The sequence below is a fragment of the Maniola jurtina genome, chromosome 19 (genome assembly GCF_905333055.1).
Source record: "Maniola jurtina chromosome 19, ilManJurt1.1, whole genome shotgun sequence".
NCBI lineage: Eukaryota > Metazoa > Arthropoda > Insecta > Lepidoptera > Nymphalidae > Maniola > Maniola jurtina.
In genome coordinates, this window is record NC_060047.1 from 4,992,219 (window position 1) to 5,003,428 (window position 11,210).

Below are 11,210 nucleotides of genomic sequence, written 5' to 3' on the forward strand. Positions count from 1 at the left end.
GTTTTCTGCACCATTAAAATATATTTAATTGCTTAAAATGCACATAAAAATTCGGAAAAGTTAGAGGTGCGTGCCGGTGCGCGGGATTGAAGCCCCGACCCCTGGAATAGAACATCTTAAGCACTAGGTCGTCACCACTTGGATATCACCGCTCTCATAGTACCCACCTAATAAGTATTTTCATTTAAAAAAAGCTTATAGTACAGAATACATGTCACATTTTCATTGCCGACAAAAGAGGTTCGTTATAGCTTTATCACTGGCCAGCTATCTCCGTAAAAAAGAAAATAAAAATCGCGTGACATCCAAGTTCCCGCCCAAAAGTCGTGTGTCGTGTCATTAGAAGCGTATTAAGTTTTTTAAGGTAGAGACTAATGAAAGAACGCCGCGCCCGCTCCTTCGAGACCCCAAGGCGTGCCGCGACCTCGCATGTTTTGTTTGTAAACGTATCATAAACACTAACTAATTACTAGATGACTTCGTCGATTTAGGCTAAGGACGGATCTCTTTGGGCTGGTTTCCGCACTTGAACGTTTCCGTCTGTTGTGCGTGCTAAGGACGGATTTAGGTTTTTGAAATCCTGTCGTAATTCTTTGCTCTGGGATGAAAAGTAGTCTATGATCGTTTCGTTGTGCAAGCTATTTTTGTACCAAGTGGACGATGCTCAAACTTCAACCATATGAATTTTGTTTTTTTTTTAAATCCCGTGGGAACTCTTTGATTTTCCGGGACCAAAACGTTACGTTCTTCCCTAGGATACAAGATGTCTCTACTTTTCGTCAAAATCGGTTGAACAGTTGGTTTGTAAAAGTTAGAAGTCAGACAGACGTCCGCCTGACGGATTCGTAATAATAGTATGGAGTATGGACTATGGAATAGTTACTTTACTTTTTTTACATAAGTTGACTTGACTACAACCTCATGATTAATAAAAAGCAATGATGCCATTTAGGTTAGGTAAGAAGGTGTAGGTAAGGTTATGTTACCCTATAATGTTATTAATTTGACAGAGATCACACAATACATTAAAAAAAAATAGGGACAAATCTTAGCCATTAGAGCCTAGCACTCCAAAGTTATTTGGTAGGTTTCATAGATTATTTATTAGGCCTAAAAAGGCAAAGGATTTTAAAATTGAAGTCTATTTAGTTAAATATCCAAAAGTTTCAAACTGACGACAATAATAATATATACAAACCTAATATTATATTACGTTCTAAATTGAAATTCTTCATTTTTTATACCACGAAGTATTTTTTTGATGAGTAATAGACATAGGGCCGAGTTAATTCAGTGTAATAAGCGTATAGGGTGCAGGGTGGGGTAATTAAAAACCTAATGCCCCATCGAAGACAAGATAAGGCAGGCGGTCGGAAGAAACCTCCACTTTTCTAATTACGCTTTCATTAGTTGATGGATGCCTTACTCATGCTTTCGTCGGTTATGTCATCGACGCGTGTACATCTATGCCAAAGCAAGCAGCAAGCAATGAACCCCCAAGCATTCCGTAGCGTATGAGATAAGTGAGAACATTTTTTGTTGCTCAAAATAGTCGTGCATTTTCATATTTTAGTATAAAAAATAAAGTAGGCCACTAGATAACCGGCGCATCGAGTCCCTCACATCGCGCATTTCTTGATTACTACGATAAGTACCCCGCCTTGCGTGTTTTAATTATATTATTAACGACGTGGCCGGCGAAAGGCTAATATTTTATGATGGTCAGCGTATCGCAATGATATGTAAATATTCTGCCTCGCCCCTTACCTATTAGGAGCTTCATCGCGTGCGTGTACGCCTTAACGTTCACAAGTAAAGACATGGTACGAATTTAGGACTGACGCGTGACATTTTGTAGCCGGTCCCAAAAACGAGAAAAATGATTGTTTATTCTTAGATTAATTATAGTCATTAGTATCTACTTATATATCATATTATTGTTTGTAAAATAAAACCAATTAATGTTCTATTTTGTAATCTTAGAGACTTAGCAAATAACTTTTTAATTTTTAAATAATTGAAAAATTCGACTCGTTGAAATCTTCAATCATCACAGAAACTATTTTCAGTAGATATTAGAAACACTCCAATATTTTCCTCATATGAAAGCAACGAGTTTTCGAGTTGCGCAACGTTTCAAAAAATAACTTTGTTTTGAGGCCATGTTTCATGCATTTATATACTCTTCAGGCGACTTCTCTTTCATAAGACGCGAGAGCTCAAGTGACGAGTAATTAGCAGCTTTTGAGAAGGAAAACTACTCATAAGCTTCCTCGAAAGGGTCGTATTAATTACTGGAGCTGCTCGTGTGAGCGTGGTGCGATATAAATGGCCGGCCACTTGGCGCCCTAGCCTCGCCAGGCCTTATTAAAAATGTTAACACGTAAATTAGACTCCACGGTTGCACTGTATTAGCCAACCAATTAAATTTTAGAAGCAGCGCATACAATGCAAGACTTCACACGTCGCAGCTTTGCAACCCGCCACCGTAACTAACGGCATCTAAAGTCGTGTGCCCCGTGCTTAGATCCGCAATATTACCTTTACACTTGGATAACATTTCGAGCGTTTCAATATTAAATTGCGCACTTAAAATTTTAATTACAAAAAAATTAAATATTGAACTAAATACGAACGAAGCGAGTTAGCGCGGTAAGTTAAAAAGGCATATCAAAATTGCGACGTAAGGTTTGAACATTTCCGTTTCCGACCGTGAGAGTCCTTGCATACGAGAGATTTTATTCTCAGTTGAATTAATTAAAATATTTACTTTTGATACAAGTTATTCTAATTAGTGGCGGACTTATTACTTCGTGCTATTTATCGTATGGTTAAATAAGTTATGGTTTATGCTGGTACATTGTGGGTTCAATGGCAGGCCGGGGTCTGAAAAATGTAATTAAACTGTATGACGGCTTCGCTTTAGAGAGTGACGCTTTAGGACAAGTGTGAAAGGTGGATCCCTCGCCGCGCTCAGTCGCCAGGTCGCCGGTGTATGACGTGTTAAAAGGTATGAGCTCGGTCTAAGTGCAGCCCCTCATGCGACTAGTTGGATGTGTGTAAAGATTAATTGGAGTGTTGCCTATTCTAACAATTTACGCCTTCCCTGACGGGCCGGCCGCAGACCACTTCTGCGCAACTTAATTAAGCGAAATAACTTAAACGAGTCACCGTTGCTAATTAGTGCTATCGTCGTCGGCTAATTCTACGAGTGACTCTTTGTTTGCCTCTGGGTTTCTTTGAGTAGCGCGCCAAAAGAATTTGTCTTTGCATCGACTTTGTGAGGCTTGTTTGTTTTGCCGAGTCTAAAGATTCTAGGGCTAATTTCGAAAACTTCTACGGTTTTAACAACTGGATATTTTGTAGCACTTGTTTATTGAGGACAATCGAATTCAGTTTTGTACAAGCACCTACTTGTTTATGCTACGATTTATGCTGCACATTTTTAAGGTAGTAATAATTTCTAAATAAACAATTTTGAATTAAATTTCAAAACTTGGAAGATTGCCTGCAAGGCGTAAGCACTATTTTAAGTTTTGTTTACTTATTAACTGAATTTTATATATAGTTAAATAATAATAAGTTTCACACTGCAAACAAAAAAGAGTCAACAAAAAATCTTCTGTCATGTTGGTACACATGAAAAAAATGCCATGCAAAATATAAGCCTGCACTGCTGTTGTTCTGTCGACTTGTTTGCCACTCAACAGGCTGGAGAAATCGGCTTAAGGTGCATACGACAAAACGGCTAAGCGGCTGAAAGACAAGGAGCTCTCAACGGTAGAGCCCTCATACGTACGTCAACAAGTGGCCAGTTGTGCCTTCTTTGCGCCTTCAATATCAATGTGTGCCTTCAACACTTCCAACATTTTTTGAGGCGTAATATTTTTTCAGGATTTTCGTACATTAAACTTTTTTTCAGTATGTAATTTTAATTAGATTAAGTTTTTATCTTCAAGTACTCTAGCTTAAGTATTAAATATAACCTTCATAATATCTATACTAATATTATAATAAATGGGAAAGTAGGTATATCTGTATGTCTGTCTGTCTGTCGGCTAAGCGACTGAAAGACAAGGAGCTCTCGATTGCAGAGCCACTCACACGTACCTCAAACGTCATTAAGTAGGTAAATCAATAATAATTGGCCCGTTGTCCTTCTTTAGGTACGTCTTAATTTTTATGACAGTAGGGCGATATACTTAGTTGATTCATTAAAAAAATATGTTAGGTACCTGTCATATTCCTTGTTTTTTAAATATTTAAAATTAGAAATAAGTAATGATCCTATGCTGATGCTAATAATAATAATTTTAATAATGTAATTTATGTGTTACCTACTTCGATAAAAAGCTCCAATCGTTCATTAAGCTAATCTTAAAAGTAGTAATTAAAATAACCGATAAGCGGTATAAAATGTCCACAATTAACTTTTTACTTTGAACACATAAGTACGCCATATGAACATAATTTCCTTAATTAAAACAATAGAGTTCTGATTCATATACAATAGTGTGCTGATTTTTAAGGTTCCTTAGTAAAACAATGAACTTGTAGTTTCGTTCAGTCTGTGTATCACAGCCATTTAAAAAAGTAATAAATAGACCTGTAAAATTTAATACAATTAAGTATAGAAGCTAGTAGACTGTGCGTCTAAGCATGGGTCTAAGCTACATAAGGGGATAACATAGGGGTTTTATGTTTGTATAGTCTACGCGGACGAAGTTGTGGGCATATTATATAACAATTGAAAAGCGCAACCGCCGAGTTTCTTGCTGGTTCTTTTCGGTAGGAACGGCATTCCGAACCAGTGGTAAATTATTTGACGATTCAAAAGCACTTGTAAAAGTTTATTTGAATAAAAATCTATTCTATTCTATATGTACTTATAAGCCAGTTTCGTATATAATTCTAATATATTTAATTCGCGATAAGAAGATTTTTACTACCTATCTTATGCATGCTCTGACATGCATCCATCGTCGTCTAGAAGCACTGTTCAATTTGTTATAGACCTACACAGGCACATTATACTATTTTTTTACAAAGATCCAACTTAAACTTATCATGAAGGTACTATCTTTATCCCTGAAGCACAAAGTAAATAAGTAAGAAGAAGTAAAAAATAAGTAAAATAGATAGATAAAAATGATAATAATTAATAGCCACATGATGAATCCCAACAATTTCCTGTTTTAAAACACGAACCATACAATCATCGTGCGAACAACCTTAGTCTATAATTGCCCACTGATCCTTCAGTCTTAATTTTTTTTTCTTTCAGATTGAAGTGGCTGGATGAGGAAGGCTGAGGACCGGGTGTGGTGGCGCTCTTTAGGCAAGGCCTATATCCAACAGTGGACATCCACAGGATGATGATGATGATGATGATGAAGTAATTTTCCTTTCCAAGAATCCTTGTAGACATAGATATAGTCTAGGACGGTAAAAAATGGTACGTAATTGCCAAATGACGAATCGTAACCATTTCCTATTTTAAAACGCAAACCATCCATTCGTCTTGCGGACACCTTAGTTTGTAATTGCCCACTGACCCCTCACCCTTTCAGTTTTCCTTTCAGATGGTTATCGCGAGGAAATGGCCGTTTTCCGTCCACAAAGCACCCATTAAGGGACAATACAAATGGGGCTAGTTCTGTTCCGAAGAATGTTTTAACTTTTTTGTGGTAGTTTCGAAAATATCTTCATTTTGGCTTTAACTTTATATTTTTATAATCGGTCGATATAGTACCTATCACAATATTTAAAAAAGTTACTGATGAAACAAACTTTGTATTTTGTTTAATATGATTAACCATAGTAGATTCTTTTGGCGATTTTGACGATAAAAGTACCTAATACATTCAGATAGTGTATATTAAGCGATTCGTCAGTTAAAATCGTTTGTGTTGCACTACTTATTAAAAATACGAGTTTAAAATATTAACGTCATGTTCCTATAAGTAAGGAAATACTAATAAAAACAGCACCAGGATATTTGGTAGCTACCTAAACCACTATTATATACTTAAGACGCAATTTTTGAGATAAAATTAATTACCTATATCCCAGTTGCGGTCAGCTTGGTATATTTATCTAACTCTACCAGGAAAATATTGTTCAGAACAATCAAATTATTATTCTATGAAATACAAAGTACACCACATAGGTAAGTGTGAACTAATCTTATCAAAGCTTTTACCAAGTTCTCATATCGGCAGATAAGACTGGCTTGAGATACGAAAGCTCTAATATGGGAAATGTATAATACGAGTATATTCAAGTGCTCGACACACAGAGACACGTGGATGTTTTTTATTATCTAGGTATGAAATTTGGAACGTGACTGCATTTGTCTATGAACAAATATTTACTATAATAAATAGATATTTGTATGAAATAAAGCTCCGGTAAAAGTTAAATCTCAGGCGAATATTACGTGAGATGTGGAACGCGAATAATCGCGGAGCGCGAATATACTTCCTAAAAAAAGGAGAAAGTTTGTGTAGATTATATACTAAAATATTAGCACAGTCCCGACACTCTATACAAGCGAACTGAATTAATTACCCAATACTACTACCGGCACACCGGTTGACGGTCAACGATTTGTGTGTACGGTAGGGCTGAGCATGGCTGCGACGCCAATCAATGGGACATGGACAATGTGATCTCAGCACAGTAGGTAGTGCTGGTAGCCGTGCCATAAGATACGTTGCGGGCGACGGTGAATTGGCGGGAAGGAGTGAGTATCGCTTCTGTATAGTTACTCGTAGTATTCTTTGATGTTAGTGTCTATGTTATCGAACAGCGAATATTTGTAACGTTATCAAACGGCAAATGTTTCTATCCCACTTAAGTGATAGCACAGGTTATATCGCAGAATAGGGAGATATGCTACAAGGGGAAGTGTATGTTATCATATAAGCACGGGCTATACCAGTGCCTCTTATCATTGGATTGATAAGGTGAAAATTAGCCGAGTGCAAATCAATACTTTTCCCTTACTTGCGATGTTGGTATTCATGTCTAACTATATTACCATGTTTCTGATTTAAATCATCACTATCTCTTTTTTATTGCGAAAAACAAAATTGTAAAAGCGGTAAAATTATTGAAATAAATAATATAGTTACCTAACCCGTAGGCTCATAAATTTCAAGATAGACACATAAAAAAAAAGTCTGTTTACAAGAGGTACCAAATTTCGTCAGAATTGGTCAAATTGTTGGGCCGTGAAAAGGTAGCAGACAGACAGACAGACACACTTTCGCATTTATAATATTAGTATGGATTTAGGTTTTTCAATCGCCAAATAAATTAGGTACTATAAGTAACAAAAACTTTAACTGACGAATAAATACATGTTGACAGATTTCCAATACAAAACCTGTCGAAACCTCAAAATTCTCTGTTGAATATTAGTCGGCAATTGAAAAATCGCCCATAGTAAATTAATTAGAAATAACTGAGTAGAGTGCTCTACGGTTCGTAGAAGCGCTACGCCAATGCGCTACGTAATAAAAATAAAACGATTTTTTATTTTCTTGAACGCAAAATGCTGCACTAAGAATCAGGAATAAACCCAGAATTTACTTGTTATTTTATCCTTTTTGTGTTTATTGCCTAATATGTGACAAATTAAAGGAAACAAAACCTTACAAGAATGCTTGGTAGTTACTGTAATTCCTAGTTATTTCTTCATCGAATATTCTGTTAGGCGTTGGAAATAATGCTTAGTGTGGGTTTTATTTTTAATAGTATGTAGTTGTGATATTGATAGGTAGTAGGTACTCAGTCTCCACTCCATTAAACTACTAAGGTAAGAAATCATATCTATTTACGATTGGAGTATGGACTTATAGAACCATCTGTAAGTACAACAAGTATCTGATTTACCTGTGATAGTAATTAAAATGATACTAATATTAAAATTGTTACATAATATTATAAAAGCAAAAGTGTCTTTATCTGTCTGTTACTTTTTCACGGCCCATCCGTTTAATCGATTTTGACAAAATTTATTCCATAGATAGCTTACATCCCAGAGACGACTTTTATCCCGGAAAATCAATAAAATATAAGTATTTATATATTGTATTATATTTTAGGAACTAACCCACTATAGCTTCGCATCCTGAAATTTTTGAATTTTTTATTTTAGTTGGTCGTCTACGTTATTGAAAAAAATGTAGGTTTTTTCTAATTTTCAAGTTCATAGACCCAGCTTGAGTTATGCGTTGATATGTCAGTCAGTCAGTCTCTTTTGATATAAAGACATTTTTTTGTCACATAAAAAATCAGCGTCTTTCTCTGTTCATCTTCATTATTTTGGATGTTTCATGTCATCAATTAAACGGGGCGGAACCCTATCAAATATTATTAATGAGGAAATAGTGAATTTAACATCCCTTCTATCGCATTGCGTGGGATAATCTAATAACAACGGGTTAGGATAGTTTGACTAATAAGTTTCTATTCACATTTAATGTTTGTATATAAGATTTCGTTTGTAAAATATGTAAGGTAATAAATAGGCATAACATATGTTTGACTCTGTAAGAAAATGTGTAGATTTGTTAAGTTCAATACAGTAAAAAAAGGTAAAATCTCATAAAACTAATCTCGTAAGACGCAGAAAACTAGATTAACAAGTGTAAATTAAAAATTTATAACACCCCCAACAAGTGAAGATTACAGTAACTAGAAAAGAACTGATAACTTTCAAATGGCTGAACCGATTTTCTTGGATTATTATCTAAGAACACTCGCGATCAAGCCACCTTTCAAACAATAAAAACTAAATAAAATTGAAATCGGTTAATTCGTTTAGGCGCTACGATGCAACAGACAGATACACAGATACACACGTCAAACTTATAACACCCCTCTTTTTGGGTCGGGGGTTAAAAAAAGGTAAAATCAATGACTAATCTCTTAAGACGCAGAAAACTAGATTAAAAAGCCGAAATAAGATTACACTAACTAGATAACTTAAGGAGCTTAAGAAGTAGTTTATTTATACGATTGTCCCTAATAAAATCTTTAATGTGTTAATTGGATTGACGAATAAGTAGAATATCTTTTTATTCGAGTGGTAACCGGCAAAATTATATATACCTAGTTGTTAAATCACGAAGTCAGTTCTTACAACGACCTAAATAGATTCTTCTTTTCACAATAGATGGGTCATAGCTATTTGAGCTTACAGTTTTAAGAAGCTGAACAAGTATTTATCGTAAGTTTATATCTTGCCGATCTTTTTTCTTCTCATAAATTTTAGCAATTTTCAAAAATAGCTTAAATTAATTACGGTTCTACAAATTATACGAGTACACTTATTTATAAGTCATTGAACTAATTTAGTAACTACCTATAGAAGTACTATTTCAAACAAAAATCGTGTTAAGTATACAAGTAGTCCAGTCATTTGGTGCTCAAAAAGTGGCTTACCAAGAAAGTTTTTCGGGAGTTTTGAAAATTGGTGGTTTTATAGATTTCGATGTGCTCTTTCCAAATTTTCATTTTGCCACCTCGTATCTTTGCTTGTTTTTGGACGCCATTTTTCCAAGATGGCGGCACGAGCGGCAAAGATACGAGGTGGCAAAATAAAAATTTGGAAAGAGCATGTCGAAATCTATAAAACCACCAATTTTCAATACTCCTGGAAAACTTTCCATCTAAAACTACAGGACTAATATGAAGCTGTTTAAATTAGTATGACACTGAAAATCAAGTTGTAATTTAAAAAGTTGTAATTTAAAGAGTTGCAGTCCGTAAACATTTTTGTTTAGAATGGTCCATCCAGTGGTACTACTATAATATTATCAAGGTTGTTACTTATCAGTTAAAAGTTAAACTGACTGAAATATCTATCCATTGGTTGATCAGACTTTGTGAGACAAAATAATTTTTATATTAATAGAAATAGATAGGATGTCTTACCTGAAGTTTGAGAACCATTTGACGAGCTGTGCTGTGTTGTTCTTGTTGAACTTGATGTCAGGGAAGTACATCTTGAGGACTGCGGAGCTCGGGTACCGCACCCAGAAGAACATCAGCTTGGCTTTGCGGAGATGCATCGGCGTTAATGTTGAAGAGTGCACGGGAGTTAAGGATCATATTGGCGTAACATAAATAGTAACACAAGTGAAGGATACAGTAACTAGAAAAGAGCTGATAATTTTCAAACGTCTGAACCGATTTTGTTGGATTATAGCTAAGAACACTCTCGATCGAAAAATAAATTAATTAAAATCGGTTAATTAGTTTAGGCGCTACAGTGCCACAGAGAGATACACATGTCAAACTTATAACACCCCTCTTTTTGGGTCGGGGGTTAAAAATAAATGAAATTTCACTGAGCAGCCCAAAAAATAGTGTACCTAAGTATTACTTGCATTTTCCATGTAAAGTAGGTATGTACATTGTGGCTAATTCTCCTGTAGACATTCTCTTTAACTAAATTGACAGGTTCAAATCTTCTATCTTAGTTCACATGGAGCATTATGGTAGCAGTAGGTAGGTATATTTAAACCTGTCATTTAGTTTAGTTTAGAATTTAGAGATTGAGTAGATACAACAAAATAGCAAAAGTGCAACTGCTGAGTTGCCGGCTCTTTTCAGTAGAATCTGCTTTCCAAACCGTTAGTAGAGTCTTCACATACGTGAGCGCTCCCCTAGTACCTACTGGAAGGTTCGGAATCGTTCGTGCCTTTTCATGTTGGCACGACGGAATTTCGTATGAAAACGAATGCAAAGTGAGCGCGGCCTTACGATTTGGAAGGGAGAGGGTTTATTGGGCATGATATCATTTTAAAAATTTATTAGTCTTTAGTGCACAAAGTAATACTCTTGCTTGTCACTAATCCAAGGAATCGGGATTGAGAAAAAAAGTTGCGTAAATCTGATTATATCCCGGTGTTACGTAGACTGATTGAAGCACCACAAGTTCTTAATCCATTTGCATCTAATCTTATAAAGCACCTTAGCAGATATCTATAGTGGCGTCGTTGGTTATATTCTAATGCAGATCAGAAAATACACCACTACTTTTTACCCGACTACGGCAAAACCGAAAGGAAGGGTTGTGTGTTTGTTTGTATACAGATTCTGTGTTTAATTTAGTAGATTACAAAATTTAAGGGCGAATACAGGAAAATTTATTGTTTTATATGTGCAATCAGATATTTTTTTTACTTTAATTTATG

General features: G+C 35.4%; 1 protein-coding gene across 4 annotated transcripts in view; it reads right to left on the reverse strand.

The window, feature by feature from the left end:
- Positions 1–11,210, reverse strand: part of LOC123875174 (homeobox protein prospero) — a 147,834-nt gene that overhangs the window by 25,106 nt on the left and 111,518 nt on the right. For all 4 annotated transcript variants that reach the window (XM_045920858.1, XM_045920859.1, XM_045920860.1 and 1 more), the window contains one exon: positions 9,946–10,100. In XM_045920858.1, coding sequence (XP_045776814.1) covers positions 9,946–10,100 — 155 coding nt within the window. The remainder of the gene's footprint in view (positions 1–9,945; positions 10,101–11,210) is intronic.